The following is a 17821-nucleotide window of genomic DNA, read 5'->3' as shown; positions in this document are numbered from 1 at the left end:
ATGTTGAAGTACCTACGCTATGCATCGATCAATTCGAAAGTCGCCGACGTTGCTCATAGCGAGGCAACGTTTTTCTAATTCAGCTTGAGTACCGTATATCTATGTACGTTGTACTTTTATATGTAGGATATATATATATATATATATATATATATATGTATGTATGTGTGTTTGTTTGTATACAAATACATTTGTACTTTGGTCCCAATATGCGTAGCTCACACTCGGAATGTTTATTTAACAAAGTATCGCCTCTGTGGTCATCCATCATCATAGATACGCCAAGTAGATTAGTCTACCGACGAGGGATGGCAATGTACTTTACCAAGCAATCTTCTCTATTTGCCTACTTTCGAGAGTGTGCGGATCGTAATGTACAAAGTAAAACGTTCGGCATCATTTGATCCAAGTCAACAAAAAAAGAAAAAAAAAGAGAGGAAGAGAAAGAGAGAGAGAGAGAGAGAGAGAGAGAGAGAAAACGCCAACGATCGCTCAGCTATTTTATATTCTCTAAAGAGATATCGCCGAGCTTATAAACGTCCTCTGTAATTAATTACCTGAGCGATGACGACGGGAACAATTTATTCGATCGCCGCGTCCGTTGGTCGTTGACCAACCGCGATATTTCACGAAATAAATATAAACTTGAATGATTTCCACGTTCTCTCTCCTATAGATATACGTACGCGCGCGCGCTCGTACTACAAACACAACACACACACACACACACAAACACACAGTTCACTTCTTTCCACACCGCTTGTAATTGTCAAGTAGTATTCTCTTACGACGGACCTGTGGAACTGAGTACTTACATATCGCTTTTCTTCTGCCACTTTTGTTCTTCACATTTTTATTGTGCCATTAGATGAATAAAAATATAACGTTTTACAAGGTAGGGCAATAACTTTGATCACTTTGAATATCTACGTCATTTTTAGAGATATGGAAAAACTTTGTTAACAATAGTCATACGATACGGAGAGTGTCATAATATTGCGGTAATAATTTTTTTTGCAACGTCGACGTATGAAAAACATAAAGTTCAACTGTGTTCTATTAAATAGAATCATGTATTTTTGATTACATTGATCGACGTAGCTAAACATGATTTATGATGTAGCTAGCTCATATAATATATAGCTAGACATGGCTATTAATAATGTAGAAGAAAATCTTGTTTCTTTAAAAAAAAAAAAAAAGTAATTTGTTTATAATTAATTAATTTACATAATTTTAAAAATCGATCACAATCTGAATTTTTGCTCGGCAAAATAAAATGGATTTTCTTAAGAATTCAAAATAAGATGGATTCTTTTTCGTAAAAATTAGTTTATAATAAACAATTTGTTATAATTTGTTAATTAATTATTAACAATACGGTGAAAAAATAGAAAAACATTTGTCCTATAAAATGGTGTTTGAAACAAATCTTTATGATACTTAGTTCTGAAGATATTCCCATGTATGTAAATGGAGACGTAGCTATAAATAATGTATAAAACATTATTTATTTAATAAAAAAATAATTTATTTATAATTTATTAATTTAGGTAATTTTAAAAATCAGTTGCAATTTGAATTTTTGTTTAGCAAAATGAGATGAATTTGCTTCGTAAGAATTTGTTTATAACAAATTATTTATAACAATTTGTTAATTAATTATTAATAATACGTTGAAAAAAAAATAAAAAAAATTCTCCCCTTTAAAATGATGTTTGATTTAAATTTCTACGGCTATTAGTTTCGCAGATATTTCCAATATAAACAAAAAACGTGGTTTCTGATAATATAAAAAAAAATTGTTTATTTAATAAAAAAATAATTTATTTATAATTTATTAATTTAGGTAATTTTAAAAATCAGTCGCAATTTGAATTTTTGTTTAGTAAAATGAGATGAATTTACTTCGTAAGAATTTGTTTATAACAAATTATTTATAACAATTTGTTAATTAATTATTAATAATACGCTGAAAAAAAAATAAAAAAAAATTCTGCCCTTTAAAATGATGTTTGAATTGTATCTCTACGATGTTTAGTTGAGGAAATATTGTCATGTAAATGAAGACGTTTACGTTGACCTACTGACCAATATAATTTCATTCAATTTAACGATGACATACTGAACTATATAAATTCCAAGAATTTACGCAATGGATAAGCTACTACTATTATACTATTACTACGAACAGCTGTTCTTTATGAATTGTGAATGGAAATCTTTCAAAGTCGATATCTCCGGAACGAGAAGTCATAGAGACTTGAAACAAAGACTATTTTCAAGTGTAATTTATTCTCTATTTATTTAAATATTGCAATAATATTGGTATAATAAAATCGATTTTGTTAATAATACTTTAAATTGAATATTTTCTTTTCTTTCGTAATAAAAACATATAATTACAATGAAATCATTATAATTTTTATTATAATTATGTAAATTATATTTTGTTTATATTAAATAACGATTAGAAGAAATATAAACAGTCGTCTATGTATGAAATTAATAGATCGAAACTTCGAAAAACTTTTCTTTCATAAGTTACTTATTACTATTATTTATTTACTATTACTTTTACTACATTTTTCAATATTTCATTATTTTTAATAATATCTACGTACAAGAAAAATTATTATAACCATATAACCGCCCACTCTACATCATATCATAGACATTTGTAAACAAAATTTCGTCATATCTTTAAAAAAAAAAACAAATAAAAATAATGAAGGTATAATAGCAATATCGAAGATACTTTTTTATTCCTCATCATCTTCCAATATTGTTAATGTTAATTTTTCAAATCTATTTTGCAAGTTTACGATACAATTCTTGAAACGTAGTAATTATTAATAATTATGAATTAACGCATTTAACGAAGCCATGTTAATTCCGAAAACACTAAATAAATCGAAATATATCTGATATAGTAGTGATAATGAATATTGCTCCGAGATATATACAGACATATATATATATATATATATATTTTGTATCTATGTATATGTGCGCGTGCGCGCGCGCACGCACGTGTAGAAAGAGATAAAAAGAGAAATAAAATAAAAAGGTTCCAGAATCCAAAGAGTGAACGAACGCAAGCTGGAAGACACTGCGATTCGCCAAAAGAGATTCCATTTCCGTTTTCTACCTCGAGCCTACGCATAGACGGAAAAGATCCATGAGGAATAAAGAAGGCACCCAAGCGTATACATTTTACATCCATTACGAGCTACGCTTTTTCCCACTTTTCAGTCTCCTGCTACCATCCGGAAGAAGATTGCTGCTTGTCATCTCCCTTCGGTTGAAGGGAAAGCAAAAATACTCACGAATACTTGAAATTCCAAAGAACGAATAAGTATAGATAGATTTTTATTAACAGCCATATGTTATAATATAATAAAATTAACAAAACAATTTATGCAATCAGTTTAACAGACAGAGAACCTATATATTTTGTCTAATAATTAATGAAATAAATACGAAAGAATCAAAAAAGAAATTTCTGTCGTTTACGTAATTCATCCTATATATATATATATATATATTATATATTATATATATGGGCGAATATTTCATACTAATTTACGTCGTAAATTATATTCCTACTTCAGTGTATTAAGTCGACGAATAAAACGCACGAAATCCTTAAAACGTGTTCGTTGTATATCTTGAACAAACAAGAAGTGCTAGTGTAGGACTGTTCGACATGAATCAGACCGTATACCCTCTCAAGAACAAACATTTTTGACCGGAATTTAAAGTTTTGCGAGATGTTATAATATGAGAAACATTTCGTCGACGTATTCCCACGAAATAAGTGTGTACCTTTCGAACAACATCTTTCCTCTTTTACCTTTACCCTTTACTCCATCTCTCTCTCTCTCTCTCTCTCTCTCTCTCTTTCTCTCTCTTTTTCTTTTTCTAAAGTACTTCATGTTATTTCGTATCTCGAACAAAGTACCATGATCGTGATTTATGCAAGAAAATGCAGCAAACCTTCTCACTACAGGAAGGTACTTTATTTTCTAAAAGAACATCTTACTTTCAAAGAAGAGAGAGAGAGAGAGAGAGAGAGAGAGAGAGAGGAGGAGGGAGATGTTCATGATTATTCTGTATTTTCTAAAAATACGATATTTGCGAGTAATAATGAAGAAAACTAACGATACTTTTAAACGGAATTATAACAAAGTTAATAATGAATGTACCTTTCCATTGAAACTTCCGTTGCCATAAATATTATATAGGAGAATAAAACATAAAGAAAGAGAAAGAGAAAGAGAAAGAGAGAGAGAGAGAGAGAGAGAGAGAGAGAGAGAAGGAAAGAAGGAAAATAAAGAGTAGTCGTAAAGAAAGTGACAAAAGAGCTATAAAAGTCATGTTCAATCGAGCATCTCAATGTCCTTTTATCAAAGAGTAGGTATCCATCGATCGAGTTAGATAATAATCCTTTCTGTCCTAGTTTGAGGTTGACGTAAAACGACATGGCGAGTAAGCGAAAGTGAATTAAATCCTTCGAGCGAATATCGTTCGTACGTTCTCGTTGATAGTGTTTGAGGTTAGCCTTTGTAGCAATTATCGGAAGCGATAGCGGAAAAATGGAAGAAAGGGAGAACGTGCGAGAAATGATGGGTGAAAGGTGAAAAGCGACACGAGTATCGTGACGATGTGTAAAAGGTGAAAATCGTTCGTACTGCAGCACCGCGGCAAAGTGTCTGTGAGTCTTTTTTGATAAAAGTAAAAAAGTTCAGCTTCGCTTAATGAACGTCACGGCTGATTGACATTTAATTCTCGCAAGAATTTCTCTCCTTTGAGAGTCACGGAGTGAATGAGAGAATGAAAGAGAGAAAGAGAAAAAGAGAGAGAGAGAGAGAGAGAGAGAGAGAGAAAAGAAAGAGAGAATGGGAAACGGGAAGAAGTGGGGGCTAAGAGAATGAGGATCGAACGGGGGTGTACGACGTGGCAAAAAGCTAATTGCACCTCCGTTCAGCCCCTTTCACCGAGTTACGGCTGGCTGGCGCATTCGATAATTAAAATCACTTTTTGGAGTTTGGAATTTGATCGAAGTAGGTATGATCCGAGACGAGTGGAACTTCTCCGATCATTTTTTTCCTTCTACTCGAGTACGCTACCTCACACCATCTCGGGATAAAATCCATTTCCATTTCCATATATTAGAGTATTAGAGGATGGTTAAAGCGACTCAGTGAAAGAAGGCGAATCGACGGAGTACCTACGTCCCGTCGTTCGCGCAACTGCCTTCAATTACACTCGATATCGTTCCCGTTCGTTCTCTCTCGCGTGTTGCGACGCCCATCGACTTTGATTTGTCGTCACGCAAAGCCGATCGCTTCGTTTCGCTCGCTTACACGCCCGCAATTTCTTTGGCGAATAGAGAAAGAGAAAGAGAACGGAAGAGGGAGAGTGAGAGAAAGAGAAAAAGAGAAAGAGAGAGACGAAACGGCTCTCGCGAGTTAGCTGCTAGAGTGCATACTCGTGCGAACTATTACCCTTCCCTACGTTACTCCCTATCTAGCACCTTTCGACACGCGCGTTTATCGATTGTAAAGCCGATATATTCGCTCGTCCGAAAGCAAATCGCCTTTATCGTCTTCTGACCTACCTTCTCTATAATGTCCTCCTTTTCCTCTCTCTCTCTCTCTCTCTCTCTCTCTCTCTCTCTCTCTTTCTGTCTCTCATCCTCCAATATCCGTACGATTTCAAGACGACAGAGCAAATCCATGAATCATTATGCGTCATCGATCTATACGATCGCAAATTCTCAAATTTAATTTAATCTTTTACGACGTGAAATATAAACTCGTGGCATCGTTTAAATCAATTCTTCGCGTGATTTCGAATCTTCATATGAGAGAAGATGAGAGAACTAAAAAGACAAAGTAGTTTAGGTGAAAGTGCATCGTGTAAGCTTTAACGATAACTAAGGAGTAAGACCGACGACGCGAAACCGGCGAACGTGACCCTAGACATAGGTACAACGCGAAAGCGACAGGTGCACCATCGACGTTAATCGTTATTACACGTATAAGCTACCATAAGGGTTCTTGCTTGATCGCCTTTATCCCTACTTGCCTTTACCTCCTACCTCCTACGCGTTTCATCGTCGGGACATGACTCGAATACTCACGGAAGATCTTCGCTTGCTTTACTGAAAAGAGAATCTGAAGAAATATCTATGTTTCTTTTTTCTTTTTCTTTCTTCTTTTGCTTTTTTTTTTTTTTTTGGCGATTCACGCGAAAAAGGATACAAACGATTCAGCTTTTCTTCCCTTCCTTTTCGTTTTTATTTCTCGTCGATGAATTAAAAAGAAAGTTTACTTTTCCCAATTGTTTCCCCAATAACAAAGTAAAGCAATAAATATAATTCACACGTAAGCAATCATCCGAATCTATTAGTCGCCCAATTGTTAGAACATTAGGGAACACATTAACGGATCAGAAAGATAATATCCCTTGGAACTGCATAATAGATTTAGCCAATATAGAACATTCACTAACATAAAACCAACTGTGAATAATTTAAAATTACTTTCTATGCCATTGTATCACGTCAGTCTAAATTATTTATAATTTTCAACGCGAGAATCGATTTTAACGTATTCAATAATTAACGAAAAAAAAAAAAAAAAAAAAAATAAAATAAAAAAAAAAAAGAAAGAAAAGAAAATGTAAAACGTAAGAAAAATTTCACGAAGAATAGTCGAAATTAATTGATCAAGGAAAATCGACTGTCTACTCCTTTTTTATTCATAGCATGACAACGACGACGAATTTTATCCTACCTTATTTGGTTTGACACAACACTTATTAGTACACCGATAAAATAGATTTTCTTTGAGATATTATTACGTTCATGAGCTGAGCTTCCGTGATACTTTACTTGAGAACGAATGAACGTCTCTCCTTGGAGGAAGGATCGATCGATCGCTTCGCATCTACCTGCAGGCGGATTAATTGCGGTAACGTGAGAAGCTGGCAATTTCGAAGCGCGGAACGAAATAAGGGTAGCTAAAGGAGAAAGAGAGAGAGAGAGAGAGAGAGAGAGAGAGAGAGAGAGAGAGAGAGGAAAAGAGAGAGAAAGTGAGAGAAAAAGAGAACAAAAAAATGTCGTGAAATTACTCGAGCCGTAGGAGGAAAAAAGGATCCGGTTACTAACGAGATCGCGGCCAGTCTCGCGTTAACGAAAGAAGGAAAGAGGAAATTGAGCGATGACCGAAAAGTCGAGTGAGAGTTGAGATAAAAAGCAAAAGGATAGATTGATAGATAGATAGAAACATGAATACGTACTTATATGTGTGTGTGTGTGTGTGTGTGTGTGTGTGTTGAAGTATATACTCTGCTACTATATTATAGTACATACCAACCTATGTAGATAAATAGTGGAACGAATAAGGGGTCATGAAGTCAGAATGAGAGAGAAAAAGAATGAGAGACATGAAAGAGATGTGAAGGGACAATGTAAAAGGAGGAAATGATGAGATTCTAGACAAAAATAATGTAGTAAGGATGGTAGGAAAATGGAAGCATACTGATTATCGAATAGCTCAGAAATCTTTCTCGATGTTAAACGTATTATATTTTCTATGACTGCTATCACGTCATCGGATAGAACGATAAAAGAATAATTTTGATGGGTTTTATTTCGTTTAGTCGATAAAAAAAAAATAAAAAAGAAATTGGTATTTCTCATCTGGGTAATAGTAAGCCAATAAGTAATTAGAAAGATATAAAGATACAAATATCGCAGATCTAGAAATTCATGTGCGTTAGTATATATTATCATGACTGTACATCGACTATGATTTATAAGACAGGTTACAAGGTATAGGAGGGAAAGGGAAAAGGCAAAGTGCATGTTCTCGTGGGATACCGCGATGATTTAATTGAGCATGCCACGCGTGGCTGTGTCCAATCAGCTAACTGATCAGCGAGAAGCAGAACGAGTATGTGCAGAGTAGTTAGGAAACGCGTATGTAGTCGGATCGGTAGTCACCTGGCGATACGACGTGCCGATCGCCATCGTCGTATAATCCCAACGTCGTCCTCCAGCAGGCAGCGCTTAGTTAATTGAAAATTAACCAACCGTCCGTCCATCTCTGCAGGACCTCCACTCTCTAATCACGACTACCCTACGTGCACGCTCTCTCGTTAACCCGATATGCTGCAAGCATGGTACCAGCCGCGAACCAGCGTACCCGAGCTTGCAAACTCGCGAACGTACAACACTATATGCCTATTGATCTATACATACTCGATTTCAGAGAGAAACGATTTCACGAATTTGACATGAAAGAACACTTTTATATCTGTCTTCCGTCCAATCGATATAATTTCATTAGCTTTCATTCCTCTCTCTCTCTCTCTCTCTCTCTCTCTCTCTCTCAAAAAATACCATTAATCCGTATAGAAATAAATAAATGTATAGATAACTTTTTCCCTGACTATCCGTTAGAGAGGTAAATTTGAGGAAAGTTGGGAAACTGATTGTGACGTTTCACCGATATTAGAGCAGAAACAATAACAAAGTTCGTATCTTTATATCTCAACTCAACGAACGGACGAAGGCTTTCCATAGTTCTTAGCTTTCACGTGGATAAGTAAGATTCAAGAGAAACTCCTAAATTTAACGAACCACCAAGTGGAAATCGGTTTCTCCGATGAGATAACGTTTCTTTTTTTTTCTTTTTTTTTTTTTTTTTTCCTTTAGATAAAAAGTATATATAAATATCGTGATCACGAGAGGCCATACATTTTACTCCGTATTTATTTTATCGAATACGATTTATTTGAATATGAATCAATCCGGGAACGATGTTAATTCGAAAGAGAAACTATGTTGGTTCGAAAATAAAGAAAGAAAAAAAAAAAAAAAGTCGATTTTAATATCCATCGTCCCTTATGACGATCCACAAGCAAATCGCAAAGAGAGAAAGTGAATGAAGTCTATGGCGAAATAAAAAATTCCAAATTATTCGCAATGCGTTAGCGATAGACGCAACGGAGAAACTAAATTAGCCGTTCTTTCATAAAACTCGTAAAAAAGTTTCACTCGAAAGTTTAACGTGGTATTTTACATCTCAGCTACTGGACTAACACAATAAAAAGTTTTTCGTCTCCCGCTCGAATATAACTCCAATTCGTATCTCACGATGTATTTTACCGTGGGATCGCGATCCGGCATTCGTGCGAATAAACGAATGGAATACGCCCGGAGATAGGAAGGTTGAAAATATCTTTTCCGAAATGTACGTGAACCAGTCTTCTCCATAACTTATATCCACTTGTATTCTCCTCTTTCTTCTCCCAAGAGTGCGGGAGAAGTAGAATATCAAAATATAATATAGTAAAATATAATATGCTACTTTTTCATCTTTTAAGATTTACAGAATTATTACTTCTTCGAAATATTCGTGATATAGTTATTATAAAGGAGAACGATCGATGATGATGGGCCCGTATGATAAATAAGAACGATAAACGTCTCATTGATGAGAGTAGACCGATAAGGACCGAGAAAAGAGCAGAGACTTCGTAATAGGAAAGGGTTAGATTAAAGGTCAGATGAAGCAAGACCGAAATTACCTCGACTAGCCGTATTCACTTCCCGCTGTACTTCCATCTTTTCATCCCATTCCCTTTACCTCCTCATCTTCGTACACACATATCGTATATCTCGGAGTTCATACACCCTTTTCCTCTACGCTCGAGTTCCTAACAGAAGAGCGACACGGCCAACAGAGTATCATTGCTACGCCCGCCGTCGCTGGCAACGCAGCTCACGGTGAAATTAGTTTTCAGGATTATTTCGCAACGGGAGTCCTTAACGATAGTCCCTTACCCCGCTTACCTCGTATTTTCCCTCTAAATCGTTATCTCTTCATCTCCAACGCGTGTCCATGCATTTCCATAACCTTTCGGCAGGATTGTGAATTTTAAATCTCTCTTTTTCACAGGAAGAATCTCGATAAATACTCGAGAATAGCTCGAGAACTCGAAACGTCTTTTGTTTATCCTATTTTTCGAGATACTCATCGAGAATTCATATATTAAAGTCATGCGATACGTCATTGATAATTATTATGGAAGGATCTGATGAAAGAGAAGTCGACGATCGTCGACAAAACGACGAACACAATTACGACGATAAAGAACAAGAAAAGGAAGAAGATACGAAGGAGAAAGATGAAAAAGAAAAAGAAAAAGAAAAAGAAGTAGTAGTAATAGTAGAAGAAGAAGAAGAAGAAGAAGCAGAAGAAATGTATATAGAGGAAGGTGAAATGAAAATTGACGAGGAAGAGTACGAGGAAATAGAAGGTGATTGATCTTTGATAGTTCTCGATCATCTCGTTTGGCCGTTTAATTTTCTCCATTCGTATCGTTTCTACGAAATATAGATAAGGATTGGGAAGAGAAAGCGAAAAAAATAGTTAGTATAGATCTCGCCGATGATTTTCCCAAACGGAGTAAAACCATATACGAGTTAGATTCCTATGAAGCCAGTGGCCCTTCATTTTATGATATCTTACAACTTGGTAAAATAGATGAAGAAGTCCCATTAAAACAACAAGAAATTCATTATTCCACTTCTATGGTTAAATATTAATTTATTGATTGAGATAAAATATAACTTCTCCTTAGAAAAGAAATATTTTTTTTTTTTTTCTTTTTTAATCTAATCTTTAGGGTGCTGGTGTAGCAAGGATCGATTTATCTCCTTCAATTCAACAAACGATCGGTTGCGTCATCGGTGAGAATGTCACTACGGAATATCCATGGGTATGGGTACAAAAGGAAACCATCGAAGACGATCTCCATCTTCACTCCGAGAGCAGTGAGTTCTTGTCGATGAAGAACGAGATCCTTGAGTATCCCGAAAGGAGAATGCTGATCGGTTACGCCCCTTCTGTCACCGAGGAGGGCCAATTTTACATTTGTCTAAGCATCGAGGCAAAGGAAACCGTATTGCAGCAAATTCAAATTCAGAGGCGGAGTCACGAGATTCGCGTGAGGAACGCCGTTTACAAGCAGCCAGCCAAGTGGAAGGATCTAGGAAGTGGCAAGGAGGTCGACGAGAACGTTATCAAGAATCAAAGGCCCCAAATCGAGATCGAGGTATATCACCTTACATGAAAATGTACTTACGCTTTTTCTCCATTATCCTACGCTATTTCTCCTACAAATCTATGCAATAATTGAGCAATGTTATCCCATTGCAAGAGATTAAATGGTCATACGGAAAGAGAAGAACGAAAGAAGAGAAAGAGAAAGAGAGAGAGAGAGAGAGAGAGAGAGAGAGAGAGGAAGAGAGAGAGAGAGAGAGAGAGAGAGAGTATTAAATCGTATTATCACATACGATAAACAGGTCGTATCTACGGCGAATTTGCTCAACGTGCCAATGAATCTGGTAGACAGGAGAGCGGACGATCAAAGGGACGGATACATCGACTTGCTGCCATATCGGCAGACATTCGAGAACGTGTCACGAAGCACGATAAGCAGGCCCACGCAAGTGACGCCCAGCATCAAGGACAACGACGCCCAGACCCCGCCTTCAATACCCGTAAATTCCTGGTTTCAATACCAATATGAGTACAAGCCGATCGATATATCCGCCTTTACAGAAGAAGATATCGAGAATCTCACGAGATTTCTACGACGTTATACCGACATTATATGCGATCAGGTTTGCACTTTAATATCCGTCTAAATATCCTTTGTAAATATCTACTTGTATGATTTCTATCTTCCTTTAGTTATGATTATTTTTCTTTTTTTTTTTTTTTCTTTTTTTGTAAAATATACAAACCATTCATCGAAATAGGTGCAAATGAACGCGACGTGGGATATTTATGCGGACGATTATACGAATCTTGCGCAATACGAAAGAGATACGAAAGCACCGATACCAGTAGAATACAGAGAATATCAAAGTTTTTATAGTAAGCTTCGAACGAAGAACAAGGTCATTAATGATCTATCTTGGCATCCTTTGTGGACTGGTATCGCTTGCGTGACCTATACTCATTACGGCTATTCAGAATACTTTTTGGGTCAAGAAGTGTACGAAGAGGTAAATAATGATATTAACAGTCATTTAGATAATGATTTGGATCTAAAGGGCGCATATTAATTACAATAAATTTAAAAATATATAAAAATAATCGTATTACAACGTTGTAATTGTACGATCGTGCTTTTTCTTTTTTTGTCGTTTTATAGGTCCTCAGAGATTGTGAAGGTGATAATTTAGCATTAGTGTGGTCCTTCAATGATTGTTTGAGTCCGAAGTTGGTCTTGGAATGCCCAAGGGAGATCAAGTCAATCTCCATTTGTCCTTTAGATGGTAGGATCATCATTGGTGGTTGTGCGAACGGTCAGGTAAGCATTATATTCGAAACGACAGGTATCGAGGTAAGAAAATTTATTCGTTACAAGAGTCATAAGAAGAAGGCACGAATAGCAAAACACTTTATTGTATTTCCGTTCAGATCGCCATTTGGTCCTTACCAGATAATATTGAAAGCATGGAAACGATAATAGATCCCACTTCCATTCAAGTGAAATATAAAATTACTCTACGGTCTCTGATAACGTGGATGAAAGATACCCTTGAATCGTCGATCTTAAAACCGGTAGCGATGTCCTCGTTGCAACACAGCCAGAAAGCTGCTATAACCAAAATAACTTGGATACCGTCTTATCACAAGGTCGAGAAGAACGGTAGAATCAAATCTTTGGAGAACGATACGACCTTCGAAAATCTTTCCATGCAATTCATTACCTGTAGCATGGATGGAACCATCGCCTTTTGGGATCTCAAGTTAGTACTCACAATGTTTGCGTATTATCGCCGATCGAAAATATTACGATACCAACCTTTTCGTTATATGCTAAAACTCAATCTTGATAATCGCAATCGATGAATGCGATTACTCTGATCATTCTCCTTCGTTTACCTCGAAGCTTCTCCGAGTAAAGCTCTTACGAGCTTTAGCATTCTGCTCCGTTCGTCTTCCAAGCTCGTTTAAAGTCTTTCATCCTTCCGAGTGACTACGTCAGCAGCAAGCGAACTCATTAAAGAGCCGCAGGGTCAACTCGATGTTAGATAACGTGAGCTACGACCTGAGCTGCCAATTGATAACCACCAGCGAGAATTACACCAACCGTCTGCCGGGAGCGAAGTTAGTGACTTTGAATGTTCGTCCACGCCCCCTGAGGAACTTGTCGCGAGCTAAACGGCCAAGAGAAACGTCTGCATCCTCTGGCCGATCCTAACCGGCCATTCTCCGCGATCACCCACCACTTTCCATCTTCGCTTCTCATCCCTCTTCGAGAAACTCTCGACTCTGCCGAACTCTAATGGCCCTAGTAACTCCGTCGTATATCCACCATTCTCGTGCACTCTCACTAACATTGCGTACATTCGAAAATTGATGGATAGGTCCTCCTTTCTAATCATCGATTGCTCGTCAAATCGCATATCGAATTCCTTTACCTCCTTCCTATGATTGAATCCTAACATTCTCCATACACGGGTCTAATTAAAACGCAATCTGTTTGAAGGGAAAACATACCGAGAAAGGAGGAAACTAAGAAAGTAAATCAAAAAAAAGCATTTCCTCCTATATTGATGGAATCTGTTTCACCCTTTCGATTGTTCGATCGTATTTGGAAACCATATTACATACTTTTCATTCAATATCCAAACGAGAGTCGTTATCCGATGTTAAGCACGTTCACCATGTACTTTCCGAAATTAAAGAAAGACGAAGCATTTCCAGTTATGAAGATGGATATTTCAACAAAACGATGCTTTAAATTCATATTGGAGAAACCCGATTATATAATGAAACCGGAAATTTTTATTGGCACAGTCGAAGGTAGTCTCAATTTTTTCGTATCACATTTGATATTATTGTCAAAAATAAACGGCGGATTATCGAAATTCACAGGTTACGTCGGACTCATTACTTGGGAGGGATTCGAAAACCCTTCAGACGTTAACAGTTTGACTAATCGAGAAAAATGCAAATGGAAGTGGATAAAGCGTATACACGATGGGCCGGTTACGCACATGGCGAGATCCGAGTTTCACAAGAATATCGTTGCTACCATAGGCGGACGTATTTTTGCTGTTTGGAGAGAGGACTTTGGAGAGCCGGTTATTTGGAAAAAATCGGAACTGCGGTAAGCGACGAAAAATCCAATATCGCTGCTTTTTAGTTCACCTACTCAACCCTCTCCATTCTTGTTTGCTATCACGTTCGTTATCATATTCATTATCACATCGATGGATCGGCTTAAATACATATAGACTCGAATATAGACATATACATATATCGCGATATAATGAAAGAAAATGTAGGTCATCGATCGACTAGAAATAGATTACTTGTCTAGGAGAAACGTCGATATAGAATCGAGAAGTGACAGTATGAATATACGTAAACATACATACGTGCCATAATGGGCTGCGTTTCATCCGTAGTAAAAATAACGAGCAGCTCGTACGATAAATTGCCGCAATGCACAGCATGTAATTGCCGCAGTAGCGTTTCGTATTGCTGCGCAAGCACCTCGCTCGTTTTGGATGCATCGCCTGTATGTAGTTTTCGCTAGTGGAAACCGAACTTTCGGTATGATCTGCATGACAATACAGCCATAACTTACGGTTACAACACGAGCACCAACACCGCTTCGTTAATGAAAGCTATTTTCGATAGAGCCCGTACCTTTCGACGTTGTTACACACATATACATCGTTTGGTCCAAGATCTCTTCATCGCCTGAAGCTCGGCTGGTTCTTGTTACGGATATAAAATACGAGCGTATAAAACGACGTTACGTTTATAAAATAAAATGAAACTTCGGTTACGCATTTAAATTACTTTCCGTAGACTTATTCCATGAAATATAAAGTTTCATTTTTATTTAGTTACTCGGGTTGCTCCTGGACCAACATCCGTCCAACGATTTTACTTTTGGCGCGATTAGATGGATCCATAGAAATTTGGGACTTCATCGTCAAGAGTCAAGAACCGACTATTACGCAAAGCGTGTCCGGTCATATAATTATGGGCGTTTATATACATGAGTTACCCTTGGACCCACAGTGCATAGCAATCTGCGACTATAATGGTACTCTGAGGATATTCACCGCCCCTCCAATATTACTGACGTTCGACGTTAGCGATATTAAATGGATGCAAGATTATGTCGATCAGCAAGTCGATAGAGTAAACCGATTATTTATTTTTTATTATCAATTTCCATTTCTATACGAAGTTAATACAAACGTACGCTTTATCCGAGCAGATATCTAAATTTAAAAGCTGGCAAGATGCTTGGAATATAAAGAACTTTGAAAGGATACATAAGAAAAAGAAATTAGACGAGAAGGAAGTAGAAGAGAAACGTTTAGAAGCAAAAATAAAGCATCAAGAAGAAATGGCCGAGATATTAAAGAAAGCCAAAGAAGAAGAAAAGACAAAAAGAAAAGTATGCTATACCTATCGAACATTCTTACAAAAGAAAAAAATGGATGGAGATCAGTATTGCGATCGAGTTTATTAATCGCTATTGACTTCCGTTCCTTAGAATGATTTCCCTTTTAGTTAGATAGATTCTTTGATATTCGATCGAGTTAAAATAATATCTCGATTGGAATATTTCAGAAACGGAAACCTTGGCAATTTATAGAAGAAACTAAAGAACGTTGGCGTGAGATGGAAATGAAACGCATGCAAATAACTGTCCTCGAGAAGAAAGGTCTCAGGAGGGACGTTCTTGAGAGACAACGAGCGCCAATTTTAAAATTACGCCAAGAAGCTCAGAGAAAAGATAGAAAAATTCACAAGATCCTGCAAGAACGAGACCAGATTTTCAAGGAGACCGTAACTTTTCTCTTTCCGGAGCAGGAAATCGATCATAAATCGGACGATCGCGATCAAATATCCTTGCCTTACATCATACCGAAGCCCTTGAAAGATACAAAATTAACGACCAAGATCCCTACCGAGAAATCTAAGGTTCAAGAAGAGGTGAAAATGAAATAAATTCATTGCGATACGATTAGACGATTTCTTAAAGTAAACTCACGTCTGCTTAATCGTATTTCTTATTTTAATTATAAAAAAAAAAAAAAAAAAGCAAATCTTTCGAAAGATCATTTGTCTTTCAAACTTAATCTTATGAAGAAAAAAAAAAAAAAAAAAAAAATAAATAAATAAATTTATTCCGTTGACAGGCACAACGAATAATGGAGGAATATCACGCAGTCGAACAAGAAGCTTTGGAAAAAATGTTATATCAAGAATTTCACCACGTGTTCGATTGGCCAACCGTTTTACAGAAAGCGAGACAACGAAAGCACAATATTTATATATAAAAACATCGATGAATACAATTTCCAATGGTATGAATTATAACGTGACGAAGACGGTAATGCAATTTTTCTCTCATCCAAAGTATAAGGTTAGAAAATTCATTAGAAACTATTTGAAACGCATGAGATAATTCAAAACTCAAAAAAATATATATATATAAACTCAAGCAGATTCTTTCATACGTAGGTATACATACAAATGTGAATAAAGTGAATTTATAGTAAACGTCGTTATTAGAAAACGTAACGAAGTTATAAGATCTCTGACATTACGATATTACGATCGACTATTGTTTCTCATATTTCAATATCAAGCTTTTATTAGATATTTGGTATAATAAAGTATCAAATATCATGTCAGCGAAGTATCTGCGTAATCAACTTAATTACGTAAAGAGCAGCGATAAACGAGAAGCGATGAATCGACCGGCGAAAAGGACCAAAGCTGATGATGATGCAACTTCGGAGGAAAGAAATGAGAAAGACAGGGAATGAAAGAGAGAAAGAAAGAAAGAGAGAGAGAGAGAGAGAGAGAGAGAGAGAGAGCAAAATGTCTGGAGAGAAGTCAGACAGACGATGAGAGAGGAAAAGGAAAGAGGGAGGAAGACAGTCGACGCTTGACGATTTTTCATAATTAAAGCGGATTAAAACTCGCAGCGGCTTGCACGTAAATGAATTTGAAATTTCAAACTAGCAACGACGATCCAGCACTTTTTTCTTTCCATCTTCTCCCACTTTTTTTCTTTTCTCTCTCTCTCTCTCTCTCTCTCTCTCTCTCTCTCTCTCTATCTCTCTCTTACTTTCTTCCTTATACCTTTTCATGCGTACGTGCACGCGAGCGCAAGAAGAAGGAGTCACAAGGGGTGGACCACAGAAACGGAGCCAGAGCAACTTGCTCCCTCGATCTCCTTGCGTGTGCTCTCTCCTTCGTCCTTTATTTCCCAAGAGCAACATACTCTAGCTTCTGATTTTATCCAACTCGACGTCCGCTCCTTCATCCGTGCGACGTTTCTAGCTACGCCGAAATGCAAAACGATCACGTTGACGTACGATCCACGTTTACAAGATTACACTCCCTATTCGTTATGACCCGAAGAAACGCCGCAAAGATTCTTCTCTTGCTCCAGGGACAAGCTGAAAAACCGTAGCGATCCTTTTGCCCCTTGGCGAACGTTTTTATTAATACGCGGCTTATCCTTTCTAAATTAAATTCGTATTTTCTTTGTCTCCTTGTAAATATAAAGGAATCATTTTTCTTTTTTCTAAATCGTTATCCGACTTTTTCTTTTTTTTTTTTTTTTATAAATATATGTATTTTTTTTTTTTTTTTTTTTTTTTTTTTTTTTTTAGAATTTAGAATTACCATAATATATTTCATTCGGTACCATAAATAAAACCAAATGTATTCTCTATTAA

At 36.5% G+C, this 17821-nt stretch overlaps 1 protein-coding gene across 1 annotated transcript in view; it reads left to right on the top strand.

Annotated features, from left to right (window-relative positions):
• LOC124953685 (dynein axonemal intermediate chain 3-like) overlaps positions 1–16631 on the top strand; it is a 28297-nt gene extending 11666 nt beyond the window's left edge. The window contains exons 2-14 of the mRNA XM_047505439.1: positions 9975–10335; positions 10416–10612; positions 10705–11133; positions 11384–11704; positions 11843–12091; positions 12241–12399; positions 12510–12841; positions 13585–13901; positions 13974–14208; positions 14957–15257; positions 15337–15519; positions 15696–16061; positions 16268–16631. Coding sequence (XP_047361395.1) covers positions 10101–10335; positions 10416–10612; positions 10705–11133; positions 11384–11704; positions 11843–12091; positions 12241–12399; positions 12510–12841; positions 13585–13901; positions 13974–14208; positions 14957–15257; positions 15337–15519; positions 15696–16061; positions 16268–16408 — 3465 coding nt within the window. The 5' untranslated portion in view covers positions 9975–10100 and the 3' untranslated portion in view covers positions 16409–16631. The remainder of the gene's footprint in view (positions 1–9974; positions 10336–10415; positions 10613–10704; positions 11134–11383; positions 11705–11842; positions 12092–12240; positions 12400–12509; positions 12842–13584; positions 13902–13973; positions 14209–14956; positions 15258–15336; positions 15520–15695; positions 16062–16267) is intronic.
• Positions 16632–17821: the final 1190 nt, after the last annotated feature.

The sequence above is a fragment of the Vespa velutina genome, chromosome 1 (assembly GCF_912470025.1).
Source record: "Vespa velutina chromosome 1, iVesVel2.1, whole genome shotgun sequence".
Taxonomy (NCBI): domain Eukaryota; kingdom Metazoa; phylum Arthropoda; class Insecta; order Hymenoptera; family Vespidae; genus Vespa; species Vespa velutina.
The sequence above is the reverse complement of the archived record's forward strand: the minus strand, read 5'-3'. Positions and strand labels throughout refer to the sequence as shown.